General features: G+C 47.1%; 2 protein-coding genes across 3 annotated transcripts in view; both read right to left on the bottom strand.

Annotated features, from left to right (window-relative positions):
- LOC147882321 (uncharacterized) overlaps positions 1 to 20,529 on the bottom strand; it is a 58,809-nt gene that overhangs the window by 34,321 nt on the left and 3,959 nt on the right. The window lies entirely within an intron of this gene.
- LOC147882322 (uncharacterized) lies at positions 876 to 4,487 on the bottom strand. The gene is made up of 4 exons (XM_087400735.1): positions 3,565 to 4,487; positions 3,322 to 3,406; positions 1,135 to 1,188; positions 876 to 974 (listed from the first exon to the last, which is right to left on the bottom strand). Exons 1-4 carry the CDS (start codon positions 4,482 to 4,484, stop codon positions 876 to 878), a joined length of 1,158 nt encoding a protein of 385 aa, XP_087256861.1. The 5' UTR covers positions 4,485 to 4,487.

Raw genomic sequence — 20,529 nt, 5'->3', positions numbered from 1 at the left:
CTCTGCTATTTCAGTCTCCTTTCTGTTCCTTAGCACATTTCTAAATATAGTAAATCTAGGATTTCTTACAGTGGTATCAGAGCAAATTTCGCTCCTGCCTGTAGGAAATGCCCCCCACCTTCTAGCGCCGATCTGATACATCTTTTTTCGCTAGAAGGATATATGTGCACATTGTGCATGGAAGAGATGGAGAGGATGAGCGTTTAGCGCCAACCCTGCCTAAAGTCATCTATGGCCTCTCCATCTCCCATGCATCAATGGACACGACAAAAATCGTGTCTTTTTAGGTGCTTGGGCTGTCCCAAAACCAAGAGACGCACCTTTTCCACCATCAGACACACCTTTTGATGAAGAGTCTCGACTCCTCACCCAAGGGACACACCCCATCGTGGACAAAAGGACACACCTATTCATGTAGGGACACCCCTTTAAACAACAGTGACACACCCCTTCATGAAAAGGTGCACCTATTCCAAGGGTCACACCCCTTCGAATAGGCACACCTTTTAGGCACCAAGCACTTATAAAAAGGGTACCTAGAGGGGTTAAAATGGGAAAACCCAGCCCCAAACCTTAGGTTTACCCTAGCTACCCAAGGGTTAAATAAACCCACCCTCTAATTTTTGGGCAACCACCCAATGTTAGCAGCCCAAACGAAAAAAAACAAAAGGGATGCACCTTTTCAACACCCTACAGATTTTTCGTCAAATAAGGTTGGTTTCGCTGCCAGCCCTTGCTTGCGCCATCTCGCTGCCAGCCCTGCTTACGCCATTTTGCTGCCAGCCCTGCTTGCGCCATTTCGCTGCCAGCCCCTGCTTGCGCCATCACGCTGCCAGCCCCGGCTCGCGCCATCTCGCTGCCAACCCCTGCTTTCGCTATTTCGCCGCCAGCCCCTGCCTCGCCATTTCGCTGCTAGCCCCCTCGCCATCTGCAGCCCCTAGTCTTGCTAGTATACGGCCCTGTTTCCTGCCAGCCTGCAGCGTGAGCACAGCGCCAGCCAGCCATTCTACCGCAAATCAGCCTGCAACCAGATTTTCGCCATTGACAGCCTACCTTCCCCTTTCTGTTTCGCCAGTCTTCCATGACATCAGCAGCCTGGTGCGCCAGCCCCTATTGCGATCCAGAATTGGGTACCTGCAGCCTGTTGCGCCATTGATAGCCTGCTCTCCTTGGTTCGCCACCTTTTTCCTGCCAGATCAGCAGCAGTTTCAGCTTCCTATCGCGATGAAGACAGCCTATTAAATGCCAGGCCCAGATCTGCTGCTCCTCGCCACCCATTGCAACATGGACCTCCGGACAGAAATCTGCAGGCCTCTTCTACGCAACAATTTGGCAGATTAAATCATTGCCAGGTGGAGTCTTTCCATTCTGCTTTTAAGGATTCTCTTGTCATTATCAAATTACAGCAAATGAAAGACGCTCCCTTAAAGCATGGAAACCCCTGGTAATTCACCCGACATTTCAAGGACACCTCAGGCATCATCTACCACACAATATCGTGTTCAGATTGCACAACCAGCCCATTTCGGAGCTTTTGCATCGTGGGTCTTCTGTGTCACGTGCCCTCCTAGTGATTTGGACCACATCCTATATCTTCTGCGTGAGGCACCTCAGTTACATTACTTCCTCAGCACAGTCCAGGTTGTGTTCCATGAGACACGAAGATACCCAGAACCCGATATTCCTCAAGAGTTTGCTGTCCATCTTTGGAGAGAATTTTACCCCTCACCTTCGGCATCTCCAAGGTACTCTCCACCTCCTTCAGTTCCCAGATATCCTCCTATACAGGTTGTATCTTCCCCAAGACAGTATTTACACTCCGAAGGCACTCCTTCTCCTGGATATCCTCCACTTCCGACAGCAGCTCCTTATCCCTTCTCAGATCCGTGGACTCTGCAACCTACTCCTGTCCTCTCACGAGCAGTAACACCACTTTCGGCATCACCAGTGTTACCTCAGACAGGACCTCCTTTACCAGATTTCCACGGGTGGTTCCATCCTGCCTCGCCTGCCCCCTCCAACATGAGCAACCTAAGGGAGCAGCCCGAATCTTCTTCCAGGAATGGTACAAACTAGAGCGCAAGTTCGCGCTTTTCTCATAGGGATCTCCGATATGTCGCAATGCTCGCGTGAAGCCTCTTCAGAGATCAAAGACTCAAGTCCAAAAAAGAACCCTGAAGTCAATGTACAAGGCGAAACACTACTGCAACTTCAAATTTCCCAGGTTTAGGACAGCATCTCTGACTTGGTCGAGAAAGTTCAACAACTTCAAGATTCTCGCAGTACCACACATACAGAGGATGACGTAATGCAACTAGACGACTATGCGGATTCATTCCCACCAGAGGTAGAAAACACTGAACTACGTGCCCTCTACCGTTTACTTCAAGCTTCCAAAACTAAAAGACTTGACATCAAACTTCCGGAAGCCTACACTGGTCAACGCAATCGCCGAACAGTTGACCAATGGCTCACAAAATTGCGCATGTGTTTTGATACTGTTGACCTCACTGAAGGCAAAAAGATCGCCTTGGCAGCCTCCCTCCTCAAGGATACAACTTTTCTATGGTGGCAAAGACGCTTAAAGGACGGCAAAAGTGTGTTAACATGGGAACGTTTTGAACACGTGCTCCGTAAGCAGTTCATACCTGCCAATGCGGACTTCCAAGCACATTCAAAACTCCGACAGTTGGAGCAAATGGGCTCCCTGTCTTCCTACATCTCTCAGTTCACCACATTGGTGCTGGAGATTGATGGTTTAACTGAGGATGATCGCCTTCATGCTTTCATCTCAGGCCTAAATCCCTCGTTACACATTGATGTCCTTAAAGCAAACATCACCACCACAGCTGGCGCTATTGCTTACGCAGAGTGCATTACAGACTTTCTCTGAGTGAGAAAGTACCGCAGTGATTGATGATCGGTCTGAACATGAAAATCAGCACCCAAAAGAAAATGCTTCCAGGTCGAAAGAGCATGTATGACAGCTAACATCTCTTTCACATAGATGCCGAGATTCATTTCAGCATCGTGGAGCACTCTACTCTCGTATGCCACGACTCTTCCATCCTGCATAAGTACCCCTCCTACGCTGTTCCCACATGCATCTGCTTGGACAGCGAACAGTTTGCGAAGAACTGGCAAAATAATCACAGGATCTGAGCAGAGTCGCTCCTTTAGTAGGTCAAAAGCTGCAATTTCTTTGGGTCCCCATCTGAAAGTGACCCCTTTCTTCTGTAAGGCATGTAAAGGAGATGCAATCTCCGCAAAATACTGCATGAACCTCCTGTAGTACGAGCACAAGCCCAAAAAGCTACATACTTCATGGATGTTCTTCAGGTATGGCCAATTCCTGATGGCCTCTACCTTGGCAGGGTCCATCCTAACTCCATCCTTGGAAACAATGTCCCGAGAAAATGGATCTCATACATGAAGAATTCACTTTTCTTGGCATTGATAAGCAGCTTATGCTTCCGTAGCTCCTCGAGAACAATTGCCAGGTGCTTCCTATGTTCAGCCTCATCCTGAGAGAACACGATGATATCATCGAAGAAAGTGCCAACAAAGGTTCGGTGCTCTCTAAAAATCATGTCCATCATTCTGTTGAAGGTGGCAGGTGCATTAGTTAACCCAAATGGCATGACAAGAAACTCGTATAGACCAAATGTGGTACGAAATGCTGTTTTGTGAACATCCTCTGGCTGAATTCTGATCTGGTGATAACCACTCTTCATATCAATGCGGCTGAACATTCTAGACCCCTGTAACCTATCCAAAATATCATCTATCCGAGGTATAGGGAATCTGTTCTTAATGGTAATCTTATTGAGGGCTCTATAGTCAATGCACATCCGCCAAGATCCATCCTTCTTCTGGACCAAGAGCACAGGTGAGCAGTAAGGTGAAGAGCTGGGCTGAATTAGCCCCTTCTCCAACAGGTCCTTGACCTGGTTCATAATTTCCTCTTGCTGGGCTGCACTGACCCTATAAGGAGGTCGGTTAGGAGGACTGCTACCAGGGATTATATCTGTCGTGTGGTCTTCTGGCCTTTCAGGGGGCAACTCCGGTGGAAGTGAGTCAGAAAAACAGCCCCTAAACTGAAAAAGAAAATCTGTCCGCTGTTTTTCCAGCTTAGGAAAATGAGACTCTTCTTCTACTGACTTCTTTTCAGATGCAAACACTAAGTACGCTGAAAGATGCTTTTTCATTACGTTGCCAATGGCAGAAGCAGATACAACAGGGATGGATTCTCCCTTCAATTTAGCATCCAGAATGTGGGTCTTGCCACGGTGAGTGATTGTGATTGTTTTATTCTTTGTATCCAAAACAGCCCCAACACGAAAGTGCCAAGGTATCCCCAGTAACACATCACAACCATTCAACGGCATAATATAGAACTCTTCTGTGTCCACGTAGCTCTGAATATGCATCCGCAGCTTGCCTATCACCGGAGTAACTGACTGGCTGAGTCCCGGACACACCATATCTGCATCACACAAAGGACCCATCTCTTCTGCCCTTATTCCTAACTTTCCAGCCAGCTCTGGAGAGATGAAATTGGCCTTGGCTCCCGGATCGAAAAACATCAGAGCTATCCAGTCTCTTATCTTGCGCCGGCATAACTCTGTAGCATTTGTATTTTGAACAGCCCCAATCAAGTCTGACAAAAGACCAGCAGTGGGCTTGGGCTTTTTATTCTTCTGATCAGTCCTCTTTTCCTCCTTGTGCTCACTCTGCTCAGAAGGAGGGAACTTCCGCTTCTTATGTGGGCATTCAAAAGCCATGTGGCCTTCCTCCTTGCAAATATAACACTTGTTGGCATCATAGAGAATTTGCTTTTCCTCATCAGACATGCGGGTCGGTACTCGCCTCTGTCCTCCAACAAACTTTGCCTTCATGGGCTGCAAAAACTTTTTGAACTTCTTACGGGATTCCGTCTTGCTGCCCTTTGCCCTTGATGTCTCCTGTGAGCTTCCTTTGAACCCAAAAAATTTCCCTTGCATTAGTGCATAAGCTGTAGTGGCATTCTCAACCAACTGAGACATATTGGAAACCCTTGTCTTCGTGCAATAGTCCAGAATCTCCTTTGGCAACCCGCAGCAATATCGACACATGTCTGTAAGAATTCATTGGCAGTAGGGCTTCCCAAAACTTCTTATTGTAGCCCTCCGAATTTCTGCAATTTGCAGCATCCAACCTGTACCAAGCGGTCATGATATCCACCTCAAAAGTGGTAGTGAGCCATGCTGCTGAAAAGACTTGCTTGAATTCGACCCAAGTGGTAGGTGCTCTGCCTTGCAAGAGGAGGTTGTGGTTCACCATTGGAGCGCATTGCCCTTCAAAAAGGTGGCTGCCTTTCGGACTTTGGAGGATTCTGTGAAGTGTCCACCTGAGTAGGCAGCATCAAACTGTTGCACAAATGTCAAAGCCTTCAATCTGTCCTGCATCCCATTGAAAGTCTCAAACTTGACAGTTGCCCCTCCCTCCTTGTAATCTTTCAATTTGCCTTTAGGGGTGAGATTGTCATAAACGGGGGCCTGTAAAAACGGTGGGGGCATCACTGCTCCCGCATTCTGGGCCATTCCAACCGTACCATGGTAGGGTTTGGCATTCCAGGTCCCACTCCCTGCATCTGTGGCATACTCCAAGTGTTGCCCATTGTCCCAAGCATTCCTGTCTGCATTCCGGGCTGTATCCCAATGTTTGAGTACATCATATTGGCATTTGCAAGGGGCATTCAACCCATCATAGGTTGCTGGAAATTCTGCATTCCCGGCTGCGTGCTGCCCATAAAGCTACCTGACATTCCGGGTGCCTCTGCGGATGGTGCCACCATTGCCTGAAAAACTGATCCCCCTCCGAAATATCTTGGATGCATCGTGGGCTGAGGAAGGGCTTGCTGTCCCTGATTGACTGAATGGAAGTTATTGGCATTACCCGCTACAGGGGTGATCGAGGGCATCTCTGACGGCTGTCCACTCAAAGAAACATGCCTAGGGGTCTTCTTATGCTTCGTATGTTTCTTTTGAGATGACTTTTTGCTTCTAGGGGAAGCAACCATAGGGGGAGGAGCTTGCATAATCTCTGTGACAACACGTTGCAACTGCGACAGGGCTCCCACTACACTTTGCATTCGTAGCTGAAAAAGTGCATTGGGATCAAGCTCCTCTACCTCATCTACCTCATCCTGTGAGTGCTTCGTGGCATGCTCAAGAGAGACTGGATGAGTCCCACTGTCCTGCTGGTCATCACCCCCACTGGTACTGTGCTCCTCTTCAAAGCTCTCTGATGCTTTGTCCTATCCCTCCTGCTCTAAAATGGTCAATGACCTCTCACGGTGTGACATGCTTGCTAAGATTGATGGCTATAGCAACAATTGCATTGAAGGTCTCCTTCACCCAACACTACCAGGGCCCACCTCTGTAGGAAGATGGTGACGATCCCGGCAATGGAAGCACTGAAACCGGCCTTCAATAAACAAAAGGGCAGTGATCTTCTTCTACTCAGTCATAAACTTCATAAATAGCCACAATGCAAGCTTCAATCACTTAAATCAACTTAGAAACAAGCTTCAACAACAACAAAGGTGAAGCTAGAATGCCCCTGCTCAATGAAAATAGTACACAGTGCACCCACTGGCCCCAAATGCCTTGGCGCCCCTTACGGTATTTATTTAATGCTTCTAAATGGAAATGCTTTACAACAAGGATTCAACCTTGCACTGTTCCTCTCTGCAAATCCTCTACTTGTCTTCAAGGCATCTAATCCCAGTGCACCACTAGAATTCCCACTGGCAAGGCATACTCAGGCATTCACTTCTGATCTGACACAACTTAGAGGCATTCAGGCATCCAAACCACTGGCAAACTAAGCTCAAGGCAGCCTCAAGGCTATCACATGCATCCACACTGTCCTTAGGCCTTCCACAAGATCGCCCTAGCCTTTCGGTGCTTACTAGAACCTATTGAAGTCCTGAAAGGGCTGCACACAACACGCATGCACTGCAAAAAGCTGCAAAGCAAGAAAGAAAAAGGAAAAAACCGAACCTCGAACCAACTCCCGCTGTCTGTGGCAGAGGGGCGAGCTCCTTCCTTACAACTATCCTCTGTCCAAGCTCCCCGCATGGTGCAGGTGTCTTCCAACAATCAAGAGAAGAGAGAGAAATGAAGGTAGAGAGCGGAGGGTGAACAAGAAAGAGCTATAGAGGAAAGATGGTTCACAGATCTGCCCCGAAATGATTGCCTCGGGATCTATTCCTGAGTCCTCCTAAGAGAAAGTGCCAAAAGCAACAGGGAAAGTTCCTCCTGCAGCCTGCATTGGTCCAAAACAGCTCCAGAAGCCACCACACAGCCAAAAACATGTGCACAAAGGTCCAGCACAGCAAAAGACAACCCCGGGCACCTGCTGGAGGCAGCTGAACACGTCTGTACGGATTTCGTACAGCTGTATAGACGTCCGTACAGTCCGTACGAAAATTTTCCGAAAGTCCAAAAGTGAGTTCTCGCATTTCGTAGAAGTACGTACTAGCCTTGGAACAGTCAAAAGAGTGTTAAAACGGCTGAAAACAGGCTTGAAACAGCTCAAACAGCTCAAAAACTGCACAAGAACAACTGAAAACATCCTACACTTCTGGGAGAGTGAGGGGAGAGAGATGGAAGGTGGGGGAAGGGCATGCATACACATGCTTGACAAATGGCACCTCCTCCTTGCCATTTGCCCCTTCATCAAAGTCCTAACCCCCATACCAAGGACAACGTTGTCCTTGGGCCGAACTTTTGGACTCCTCTTTTAAAGCCTTTGCCTTGCCCCTAGGACCTAGTGGTGCACCTAGACTTTGCCCTTAGGAACTTCTAGGAACTGTGCACTTCCTCTAGCCAGTCCCTCACGACCAAACCATTACAACACTTAATCATGGTTAACCCCGGGTTAAGCGTAGGTTGAGTTACGAAGATACTTTACATCACTTTTCACGTCCTCGTGACACGCGCACAACTAGCTCATAATCTGTGATTAGGGACTTCTCAACAGACCCTATTGCCTCAACCTTGTAAGCTGCAAATCTTACCCATCACATGAATTATCAAGATCACCGAGGAGCAAACAAACATCCTTCCCACCTGAAGAATGCTCAAACATATCAGCACACTCTTTGCTATGCATCAGGTCTTCACTGACATCTTCATTCTCTGAACAATCATGAGAAATACATATTTTCTTGTCATTACCAACCACACATGCAAAATCCACAAGGGTATCATCAAGTAAAGTGTCTAGCTGATCATCAACCACACTATCATTGCCATCCAGCTCAACATGCATACTGGTGTTCACATTCTTTTTCAAAGATATCAATGCTAACATATCATCCAGTGCATCATCAAGAATGCAATCCAGCTCATCATCTAAATCACCATCATCCTGTAAACATTGAATCTTGACCTCATCATACACATCAAAGTCTGCATGCACACAATCAACACTTGCTGGTCCCACCCAAACTAAGAGTTTTAACTGCAGGTCTTTTACTTTATCAGTGATAGCCACATCAGCTTCATCACTATCAGACATGATTGAGCACTGCTAGTTTTACTTCTCTCTTCCTCACTTGTTGAATCTGAAATCTCAGCCTCTTCAGTATGCACAATCACAATGTCAACCACGAACTGATTGCATTCAGCCATATACTCCTTCCAAACCTTGTCTTCAAGTGGCTGCATATTTGCTGCAACATGACTAGCCATCATATGCACATCATCACACAACACTGGAGCATGATCATCATCTACAACTACACACACAAACTTATCCTTAGCTGCCTTTGATGGGCTCTCAACCCTTCTGCCATCTATGGCAGCAACCCCTTCACTCAGGCTCTCCTCTGCCACCTCACACAGATCTGGCTGAGCAACACCCTCCTCCATAGCAACTGACAAGCCTCCATTCATAATAAGTGTAATGATTTCCAGCTCCCCTACATCATCAACATCCGATTTCTTCAACAGTGAAGACAACTGACTCTCTTCCTCTGATGAGATGCTCTCTTCCTTTGTCTCACTCTCTGTCTCTTCGTCTATGACTGTCTCCTCAGGTTCCTCTTCCAATTCCAACCTATAGCTCATATTGCACTGCATGGGTACAGACATAATCTCTAGTGTGGTCTCCATTCTGATCAAGCTAATTGCCTTTCCTTTCCCTTTATCCTCCCATTTCACACCACTGGTACAGAGCTGATTTAGATCTTTCACCTCCATACTGTAGTCACTTGGTCTATCATTTGTTCTCTGCTACTCAAGATAGACATCTCCCCCTGCCCTTTCTGGCTTATCACACCAAGGGCTGATATGTCCCCACTCCCCACAATTCCAGCATTGGACATTGCTGATATAACCTGGTCCTCTCCCTACACCAGCTGAACTTCCTTCTCCTCCAGCCATAGCTTCTTTTCTGTTATTCTGGCATCTGCTTCTTCCTGCAGTCTCCATCCAATTTAGGCTGAGTGTTTTTATCAGCTCCACAGCTTCATGCAAATCCTTTTTCAAGGAATCATCCTGCATAGGAACAAACACCGGCTCTCTCTCTGCATAAGCCTTTATTGCTTCTGGACTTCTAATCAGATTCCTAGGCTCCTCTTGCATGCCAAGCTGCCTCAGTCTCTTGACTTTCCACTCCTTCTCCCTGGCCACTCTGACTGCATCCTCAAAACTATCGATATTCCTCAGCTCCACCTTCAAACGGAGTGAAGGCTTCACACCTGAAATGAAGTGGTCTCTCTTAATCATTTGAGGAGGCACCTTTGGCACAAGAGCTTCACACCAGAGACGCCATAATCTCCCAAACTGAATCAGGTACTGCTCAACCTCCTGCTCCTCCTCCTATCTCACTTTGCAACAGCTCTTTCCATACTTCATTGGGGCTTCTGGCCTGTGCAAACCGTGCAAGAAAGCATGTTCTCACCACTGTATACTCCGGATTCTGCTGCTGAGGATGAACAGTCCTGAAGGTAGCCACTTGAGTCTGCAGCCATGCTTTCGCATCTCCCTGCAAGCAATAATTCACGATCTGAACCAAAAACTCAGGGGTTGCCCTATCTTTCATAAGTGCTGTAAATTCCATCTTTTCCAGGAACCTCACTGCATTCTCATATGGCATCCCCCAAAACTCTGAAAAGTCCTGTGCCATCTCTCTCAACTCTTCAACACTATAACTGACTGCACAGCTTCACACTTGTAAACTGAACTGCACATTCCTCCGTGGAGGCACCAAAACGTGGATGGACAAAAGCAGTAGAGCCTAATCCGCCTTCACAGCCACCCTCATCCACATTTAAAACAACTGAACACCACTTTCAAAAGGTGAAAGGCATTCATTCAACATCCTTGTCTCTACACCCTTTTACATTCAATTCATATACTGGTCACATTTTCTCCGGAAGCCTAATAACCTCAAAAAGATCCAGTGGACTTCACAGCCCAACACAAGCTCCTACTGACTGAGCTCAAGCTTAGGAAACACATAGATGACCTGTGAAACATAAAACTCCAGAAAATGACACTTCAGGACTGCATAACTACCATGAACACATCCTGATAGCTCAAGGTATAACAACCATGCTCATATCTTCCCTGACAAAATCCATGAACAATCCCGGATCTCTTTGACTTCAAGTCAATCATCTGCCTCATATGTCCTTGTGCAATTGCCAAGCTCTTCTCCCCACACATTAGTCACGCTACACTCAAGACCCTCCCCAGCTTTCAGCTCGCACCTCGCCATCCAGAAGCTCCTCACCTCGTCCTCCATGCAATAATACCCAGCAATGTGGCTTCTTCCTTGCTCACAGAGCACATGAAGCTTCCCCGCTTATGGTTCTCCTCCTTGCCATTTCCAAGATCCTCCAGCTCCCGTAGTAGCGTCACCTTTCACCCTTCTCCAAGCTCCTTCTCCCACATACATTCTTGGCTTCCCTCCAGAACCATGCAGCATGCAATCGCGTCGCCCAGCTGCTCTCTTCCTTGCTCCAGAGCTCATGTAACTCCCGTCTCCTCCTGTGTTGTGAGCCCACGATCCCTTAATCTCCAGCTCACTATTACGGCCACCGTCAGCAAGCTCTCCCTCTGTCGCCTAAGTTACTCCCCCGAGCTCTCCTTTTGTGTAGTAGCGACGCCTCCATGATCAAGACCTTCTTCCTTCACGTAGTCCCCTTGCTCGTCTCCGTCGATCCTTTTAGCAAGCCCCCCCAACTCCTCGAGCTCATGCCATTTCTCTCCACACAGCCGCTCCTTTGCGTGATGATACCCCGTCTACTTCTGTCTCTGCAATCCTTCACCCGTCGTCTGAGATCCTTACCAGCTCCCGGACTCTGTCTCCTCTCCTAAGTCCCCGATCTCCCAAGGCTCCCAGCCCTTTTGAACCTCCAAGCAATTCCCACCACCCCGAGCTCTCATATCACCCCCTGCGAGCTCACGAACTCCTTCCCTCTGCACGATCACTTCCATCACTGCAGCATCCCCCGCTCCAAAGCCACAAAGCTCACCTGCTTATTCTTCGTGAGCCCACAATCCCCTCTGGAATGCTCCTGCAAGCTGTCATCTCCATCTTCCTGCCAGCTCGTCGACTAGAAGCTTGCCTCTTCCTTTACGTAGCACGTTGCATGGCCTCCTGCTTTGAAAACCAGCCACGTCATGCATTTCGTTTTTACCACTCTCCACCCTTCCCTTCAAACTTTATACCATGGCTATTAGTGCCTATATTCCAACCTTAGGCACACCACATTTGCACATAACCTTCTAGCACATTTTTTATTGCTTGATTGCCGCATATAACCGCACGTCCATGAAGCTCACAGACCATGACATGGATGCGCACACAACTTGAAACAAATCGAAAATTATTCATGGCAAGATAAACACATGACACAGGACGGCAATGAAAAGCATGTCATCCCACGCAATTTGCTCTGGAGTGCTTGGTGCACCCACACCGCTTCTCATCATCTCCCAGAAGTCCCCGTGAAGTATCTACCCTCTATACATCAGTGTAGAGTCTTTTATGAGAGTGTCCATAGCTCAAAGCCACCACCAACTAGCTATGTACATAGCTATGCACCTACCCATCAGCATGCAACAAGTGAAACATTTTTTCATTTTTATCCACACAACGTGTGATGTTGACATAGAAGAGACCATGACATGTATTTTGATATATAAAAGATAAAAATAGATGTGGAAAGTCATGAAGGGAACTCATCCCAAGCCTTAAGGAAATTCACCTACATTGATTACATCCGTTATTGGTCTGAGTCTTGTAGACAATTATATTCATCATCTTGATCTTGATAGTACAATAAACGAGGTATGAGACAATCTAAACAATATTTTTGGAGAATATCTTAATATTTTCAAACTTTTTTCTCAGTAGCAATTTTATAAGATGCTCATTAAGGATTCATCCTTGACGGACCATCTCAGTGATTTAGATGTCCTTGTACAACAACTCACTGCCTTGAAAGCTGGTCTTGATGTTGATAATTAGAAGGTTATACTTCTTAATAGTCTTGAAGGCAATCTCAGCTATGGAAATATTATTGGTGTCCTTCGAGTTGCTTGTGCAATGGAGTATGAAGAATGCATGTTTAATTACATTCTATACAAATTTATACTCATGTATGATATTACTTAATTGCACTTATTAGAGGCCTCTTAGAGATTTCAATGTATGGTGACATTATGGCCACATAGTGTCATTTGAGAACAAAGTGCTACATTAACAAGATACATATAACCTAAGTGTCACATATGTATTGTGTCGAGTACAATATTGAGAATCATATTTTAACATACATGAGCCAAATGAGGTGCAATGTTATCCAAAAATATGCAACATTTGATAGGGATTTAACAAATCGAGAGAGAGAGAGAGAGATGCATGTTGTGTATCAATCAGGCCAAGAGATGACCCACTTTGGCCGGTCGGAATCGCCTCCATTTCTAGTCTTTTTCCTCAATTCCTTGAATTTTTTGAAGGCTTGAAACTTATTGGAAAGAGTACAGATCCACATGACTTCGTAGGCATCAGTCCACATATATTTGAATGAACCCATTACAATGGTTTTATGGCCACCATCGAGAACTTCTAGTCCCTAATTCAGCATGTCTCTAAAACCCTCTTGGGTCTTTGACATGTGCTTTGATGCACATACCGATCTTCACTAATCAAAGTTGTTGTAGAGCCAAATATCTCGGGCCATTCAAGCAACAACTAATCCTCCATGATGACATTCATTGGTTTTGTCTTGGGTGGATCTGAGTTGGCGGACCCACTTTCTTGCCCTTTAGCAATCTTTGGTAAATTGTCGTTGTTTGCCATATTTGACAGACATTTAGTGCCTCATATTAAATCCAACCTTTTTAGACCTTGAACCCTCATCTAGCTTGCTCTTGTTGAATTTCCCTTTGTTGTTCGCTTTGCTAGGAAGGCCTTGTCTCTAGGTTCTCAATGTGTCTTCTCCCTAGCTTCCTCCTGTAAAAGCAAAAGGTACTAGTCCTTTTAAAATAGTTGGTGCCAACCATAGTTTTAGGGAAGAATGCCCGGTTGGCAATCCAGGACGATTTTAGTTTCTAACCAATTGCCACAAGTTGGCCTCTAACTAGTTTCACCTTTGTGATATAGTCTTGCACTAAAACTCCCTCTTCCATCTTCATGTTGTGTGCTTTTTTGATTGCCTCGACCATCTCCTCAAGCACCTTCTATGCTTTAGTTGACATTTTAGACAATTGAATGTGGTGATGGGTCCGTGGACAAGCACAAAGCCAGACTTGTGGCTAAGGGCTATGCTGAGCGGCCAGGTGTCGACTATGAGGACACTTTTGCACCAATAGCTTGGATGGCCGATGTACAAGATGGATGCTAAATGGTGACTTGTAGGAGGAGGTGTATGTTAAGCAGCCTAAATGGTGACTTGTAGGAGGTGTATGTTGAGCAGCCTCCAAGCTTTGAGATTTGGAGATCGAAGGGTATGGTTTACAGGTTGTAGAAGGCCCTATCTGGTCTTAGGCTCCCAAGGCTTGGAACGAGAAGATTGATGCCTTCTTTCAAAGGAAGTGTTTCCTGAGATCAGTCTTCGCAGATCCAAACTTGTATCTTCTTCAAGAAAGAGGTATGGTCACATTGATTATATTCTATGTGGATGATCTCATCCTGACTGGCAGTCACATGGAACACATAGCAATGACAAAGGGTGCCTTGTTAGAGGAGTTTGAGATGACTGATTTAGGCCTACTCCATTTCTTTTTGGGATTGGAGATTTGGCAGACCTAGAAAGGTTCTTTGTTTCCCAGGAGCAGTTTGTTCATGAGTTGCTGGAGGCCTTTGGGATGGAGAACTGTATGTGAGCAGGTTGATGCCTCTTTATAGTGGAATATTGTTGATTCATTGATCTGGTTGCTAGACACCAGATTGGACTAGAGTTTTCCAGTGGAGCTGTTGAGCTTATTTATGCTGGCACCTTTGAAGACTCATTGGGACGCATGATTACAGATCTTGCGGTATCTGCAAGTAATGAAGGATCTTGGACTCTGTTCCGACATGGAGATCCAGATAGTAGGAGATCTACCTAAGGATATGGATTTACCCTTGTCTCGAGAGCGATACTCTTGGAGCAGCAAGAAGCAACTAACTGTTTCATTGTATTCCACTGAGGCAGAGTATTGGACTACTTGTGGTGCTGCTTGTGAGGTGGTGTGGTTGATGAGGTTACTTGGCGGGATAGTGTTTCCTCAGAAGGAACCCACAGCCATCCAATGTGACAACCAGAGCTGTATAGACTTTGCTCAGAATTCGAAATTCCATGCCCGGACCAAGCATTTAGACACTTCAGAAACTGATCAACTAGCTGACTGACCCGGCCAGATCTGGTGAGGTTAACCTGACTTGGTCAGGTCGGTTGACCTGGTCAGGTCTCCAGGTGGCCTCTAGCTGGCCATGGATGGCTTGGTTACTGGCCCATGTTGTGGCCTATACCAGGCCCTAAACCAGCCATACCAGGCTCGCTACCTGGCATATTGCCCCTGGTTAGACTCCCACCTAAATTGCAACAAACACAATCAGAAAGGACTACCACACTATACCTCTCTCTGGGCGAGCACACCCACATAGCAGCCCTCACTCTCTAGTATACATACATGAGATGACTAACTTGAACACATATATGACTAGTGGCTATGGTGGAGCTTTCTCAATGCTGGCACAAAAATGGAAACTAAAAAACCCTTCTAAATCATTGCCTAATTAAAAGATCTAAGGCTGAGAGCATTCTTTCTTATATTGTAGAATAAATGGCATTTGTGTTAGAAACTCACTGTGCCCACCTGTGAGCCCCCGATTTGAGGGGAAAAGGGGCAGTGAGAGGTAGGAGGGCTGGGGAAAGAGAGAGACTCAGGCCGGCATCATAGGCAACCAGCACACGGGCTGATTGCTGCTTGCAACAGCAGGGAAACAGGGGCCTTAGGCCTCACTTGGAGGCGCCTGCAGCTGCGCAGACTGGCTGCACAGGGCACCCTTAAATAAGGGCCTGTGGCAGGCCAAGTCAGCCCAACCAATGCCACCGACCAGGGCCAACCCTGGTCAGTTTTCTAGGGCCCACCTGGTCGGCCACCAGACAGGGTACCGACCCTGCTGGTCGGTCAACTCAAGGGCCTGGGCAGTGCCTATAAAAGGCCCACTCCTTCAGTCATTCCAGCATCCAGTGCAAGACTGAAAGCCTCCTTCCAAGGCTGTGCTGTGCACTCAGTTCTGGAGCAGTTTGTGAGAGAGAGAGTCCTTCAGTATTCTCCAGCACTTTGCTGTATTTTGTATTGCTCCCTGTGAGCTGTTTTTCTGCCCACCATCCGGTGGATGAATATACTCTCTCTCTCTCTCTCTCTCTCTCTCTCTCTCTCTCTATCCAAGTTATTTCTGAGTGAGTGTTTATTGCATGAGTGTTTATTGCATCTGTGATCATCTATCTGAGTTGAGTGTGTGTAAGACTTGGAGAGATCTTGGGTGGAGGTTTGAGTGATTCATTCCCTCCTATTTTCTAACATGGTATCAGAGCCATAGGCTCTCAACTCTTCTTCATCAAAGCACTCTCTGAAGGAAGGAGTCCCTTGGCAGAAAGGCGATTCTGTTTTCAGCTCAGGCTAGCACAGGAGGTCAGTACATCTTTTTTGCTTCAGTTTTTCAGTTTGCTATTCACCGAGATGGATCAGCGTTCAGAAGCCTCTACACCCATTGCTCGTCCTTCCTCCTTCTCCAGTCATCTTCCTTCTTCATTTATTCCCAATTTTGAAGAAGCTGGAAATCTCGATGGGGCGAACTATCCAATCTGGAAAGTCAAGATCCGAAGCCATCTGTTGGCACAGAAGATGTGGAAGATAGTGATTGGGACCGAGGAGAAGCCGGAGGACATTGTGGACAAAAGAGGTGAAGTTTTAGTTGAAGCAAATGCGGATGAACTCGGTGCATGGGAGGAGAGGGATGCTCAAGCCTTAGTAGAGGCGTCTTCAGAGGCGTGGGCCATACTGAAGGAGTTGTATGAAACCGATAATACAGCCCGTATCATTACTCTTCAGCATCAGCTTTATAATCTTGATATGAATGAGGGTGATAGTGTGCATGACCATTTGACAAAGGTGAAAGTCGTGCGGGACCAGCTCGCAGCGGTTGGTCAGAAGGTGGACTCGAGTCAATTGGCGTTGCTCACACTCCACAAGTTGCCACGGAGTTTCAAAAGTTTTGTGACTATGGTCACTGCAGGTCAACGGACTAAGCCAATCACCTTTGAGGAGCTTGGCCCACTCCTGCTTTAGGAGGAGGCTCGAGAGAAACTCTTTACGCAAACCGACGAGAAGGCATTAATGGCCAAAGACAAGCCTGGAAAAGGCAAGCCAAAGGAGTTCAAGAAGTCAGAGGACGCTGACCGAAAGAAGAAAATGAAGTGCTATTACTGTGAAAAGCTTGGCCACTCTGCCAAAGAATGCCGAAAGAAGAAGGCAGATCAGAAGCGGAAGAGAGAAGCCAAGAAAAAAGAAGAGCCTAAGAATGATTCTGCCAATGTGACGACTGGACAGTTGTTTTTAATCAGTGAACATTGTTCAGCATATGCAGTCAATGAAGGTAAAGAGGGTTGGTATGTTGACAGCAGTGCTTCCAAGCACATGTCCAACAGAAGGACTTGGTTCAAAACCATGGAAAGTACACACCCGGATTCCAAAGTCTTTGTCGGGGATAGCCGGACGTGTCCTGTGAAGGGCATCGGTAGCATTCCTTTCATTACAACCGCGGGTGAGGAGAAGGATATCTCTAGAGTACTTTATGTACCCAACCTTTGCAAGAACTTACTGTCTGTAAGTCAGATGGACAAAAACATGGCAGTTCTCTTTCAAGATGGCAAGGTCACCGTGACATCCAAAGCAAATGGACAGATGGTGGCTCAAGGAGTTGAAGAGAACGGGCTGTACCGTCTCAATGCAATGTTGGTTCATGAAGACAACGGAAAGTCCAAACTTTAGCATGAGCGCTTCGGTCATGTCAGCTATGGAATCTTGGCTGAAATGTCAAAGTCGAAGATGGTGGATGGACTTCCACCAATTACAAGCAAGGATGATGTCTATAGGGCTTGTCTAGAAGGCAAGCAGCACAGGGATAAGTTCCCACAAGAGGCCTCGTTTCGGGCCAGCAAACCACTTTTTTTTTTTTCCATGAAAAAGACTTCTATTAAGTAAGAACAAAAACCCGCGAGAGCAAGCTCAAAGCGGAATACATCATGAAGTCATGAGGATAATAAAAAACCCCCTCAGAGTGAGGTGGAAAGAAACCAAGGCTGAGGCTGAAAGTGCCATCTCAACCCTGTAGTAGATTCAGAGAAGAAAGGAGAATCCTTCCATTCCCTAAAGAAAGAAGCCCTCCTAGCTGAGGCTGCACGGGAGTCCCCCTGCATACCCGTCCATACGGCCATCAGAGTGTGTACGATGTCTGTCCAGATACTAGCCAATGTGTGCGAGGGATGAACCTGAGTATCCTTCATAGCCTCTGTGCATCTGGATCTCCAGATATGCCAGGCTGCTATGCTCGCTATAATCTCCCAAGAAGTATCCACAGAGGCATGTACAGCTGTAAAAGGACGGTGTGGAACCACATCCAGCGAGCAGAGCTCAACCCGATGACGTCGAACCGAAATGGCCCGGGAGGAGTCAAGTCCCTCATAGAAAACCTGAGGTCCTGTAAGAGAAAGCCAAGCCACCGAGCCCCAAGTCATAAAGAGTGGGGAATGGGCAAAGTGACTGAAGATCCTGGCTATCCCCATCCAAATCAATCTCGCCTGTCTGCAATCCCATAAGCAATGCTGAATAGACTCGGAAGCAGAAAGGCAACGAGGGCAAGTAGGGTCGGCTCCGAATCTGGACCTCCAAAGGTTCACTGCAATCCCTCCATGAATAGAAAGCCAAAAGAAGATAGTGATCTTTCTATTCCTGTGGGATTTCCAGAGCCTCCTCCAGAAGTACCTCTGCTGATCCGCAGTAATACCAAAAGTCTCCCAATGAGGAACTCTGGAGGGTCTCCAGCCTCTACTACTGAGCTGAAATCTCATGGCATTACTGACCGTGTAACGAAAGAAGGGGATGGTCTTCTCTCGATGCCCCGCGTCAATCCACTCCCACTCTCCGGGGTCCCACTGTAAATACCTGATGGGAACTCCTCCATAGAGCCAAAGTCTCCAAGACCCGGTGGAGAGTAACTGGGGGTCAGGGTCTAAGAACCACTCTGAATCTGATCCCTGCATCAAAAGGCCTACGACCCTGATAGGCTGAAAAGCAGACTCAAGCAATATATCATCTGTAGATCTGAGCAATCTGCCACCATCCTGGACACTGAAAACCAAAGCATCCTCCTGTGCACCTCGGAAGGCTAAGACCTGAAGTGGAACCCCGCCTCTCGAGAAAGTACCTGCCCAAGTGGAGGTAGTGAGAGGCATATCATCTGTGTCTATCCAAGCCTCTGGAAGGGCTGACTCAATCTGCAAGATCCTCCCTGCACTCCCTCTGAGATGTCCTGTCAACCTTGACTTGGTTTCCTCTGGAAGCCTACGGAAGGCTTTCCAAGATCCCAAAGAAGAAGCAGGTCCCCTCTCCCACCTGGCCCACTGCATGTAGAGTGAGGCACCCAGTGGTCTGCCACGATCATCTAAAATACTGTCATTCCACATGATGGGCTGCCTATCAATCTCTTCCCGGGAGGAAGGAGGAATCCTCCGAAGAGAGCTTCTGAAACTAGCCCAAGCTTTCAGAATGGCAACCATGAGAGGGGATGAAGGTGATCTGAGGTGTGCTGAGGTGAAAATCCATCTAACACTGCTCATCCAATCTCCTCCTGAGGAAGGTGTGCACCTCTGTATGCTGCTGATAAGAAAGTCCTTCCACGGTTCCTGTCCTGGCATAAGTCCTCGCACCACTATCTTGCAAAGTAAGGCTCTGCACTGTAAATCTGGATCAATAATATTGAGACCCCCATCCTGTGTAGGGAGGATGAGGGTCTCCCAAGCCACTCTGGCTAAGGCATCTGCTGTGCCATCAAGCCCACTCCAGAGAAAGTTCCTGATCGGTCTTCTGAGCTGAATGATGCAGTCCCTAGAACGGCACCAACATGAACAAATAAACCAGGCCGTGGCCAAGAGGACCTGGTTGACCACCACAACTCTAGAGGCAAGATCCAGCTTGGCTGAGCTCCAAAAGAGAAGCTTCCTTCTGATGCTCTCCAACACGGGAGCAAACTGCTGCGTGGTAGAAATACCCAAGCCGACCTGGCAGCCCAAATACCTGATAGGCACACCCCTCTGAACCCAAGTGAACCCTATGTCAAGTCCCCAAACTGGAGTGTCCTCATCATTGATCCAAAAGCCATTGGATTTATGCCAATTTATCTGCGCCCCTGCCGCCAAGCAAAATAAATCCAATGCTGTCCTGAAAGAAGTCAATGTCTGTGGAGAGGCATCCAAATAAATCGCTGTGTCATCAGCCAACTCACTGTCAAGCAGCTCCTCTTTTCTTCTGATAGGAAGTCTCAGCCCAAAGATGTCAGCTTGAGATCTAACATAGATGCTCATAGCTTCGGCCACGAATAAAAAAAGGAAAGGAGCAAGGGGGCATCCCTGACGGACTGATCTCGAAATCTGAAATCTCTCACCCCTTACCCCACCAATAAGTACCTGGCTATGGGCTGATCTGTACAAAGAGGAAACACCTCTGATCCAAACATCAGTGAATCCAAAGCGTAGAAGGGTGCCCTCCAAAAAACTCCAATCTACTCTGTCATAAGCTTTTTCAAAATCCAACAGTAGAATGGCAAGATTCTGGCCACTCTGCATGGCCCACTCTGAAGCTTCCCAGAAAGAAAAAATGTTATCAAAAATACTTCTGCCATGCACAAATCCCGTCTGAGTGTCGTGGATAAGATCAGGGAGAAGTGGCTGCAATCGGAGGCTGATAGCCTTGGCCA

This window comes from Dipteris shenzhenensis, chromosome 29, assembly GCF_047967505.1.
Source record: "Dipteris shenzhenensis isolate YYH24624 ecotype China chromosome 29, Dip_SZ_1.0, whole genome shotgun sequence".
NCBI classification, from domain to species: domain Eukaryota; kingdom Viridiplantae; phylum Streptophyta; class Polypodiopsida; order Gleicheniales; family Dipteridaceae; genus Dipteris; species Dipteris shenzhenensis.
Note: the sequence above shows the minus strand (reverse complement) of the source record. Positions and strands in the feature narration are given on the sequence as shown.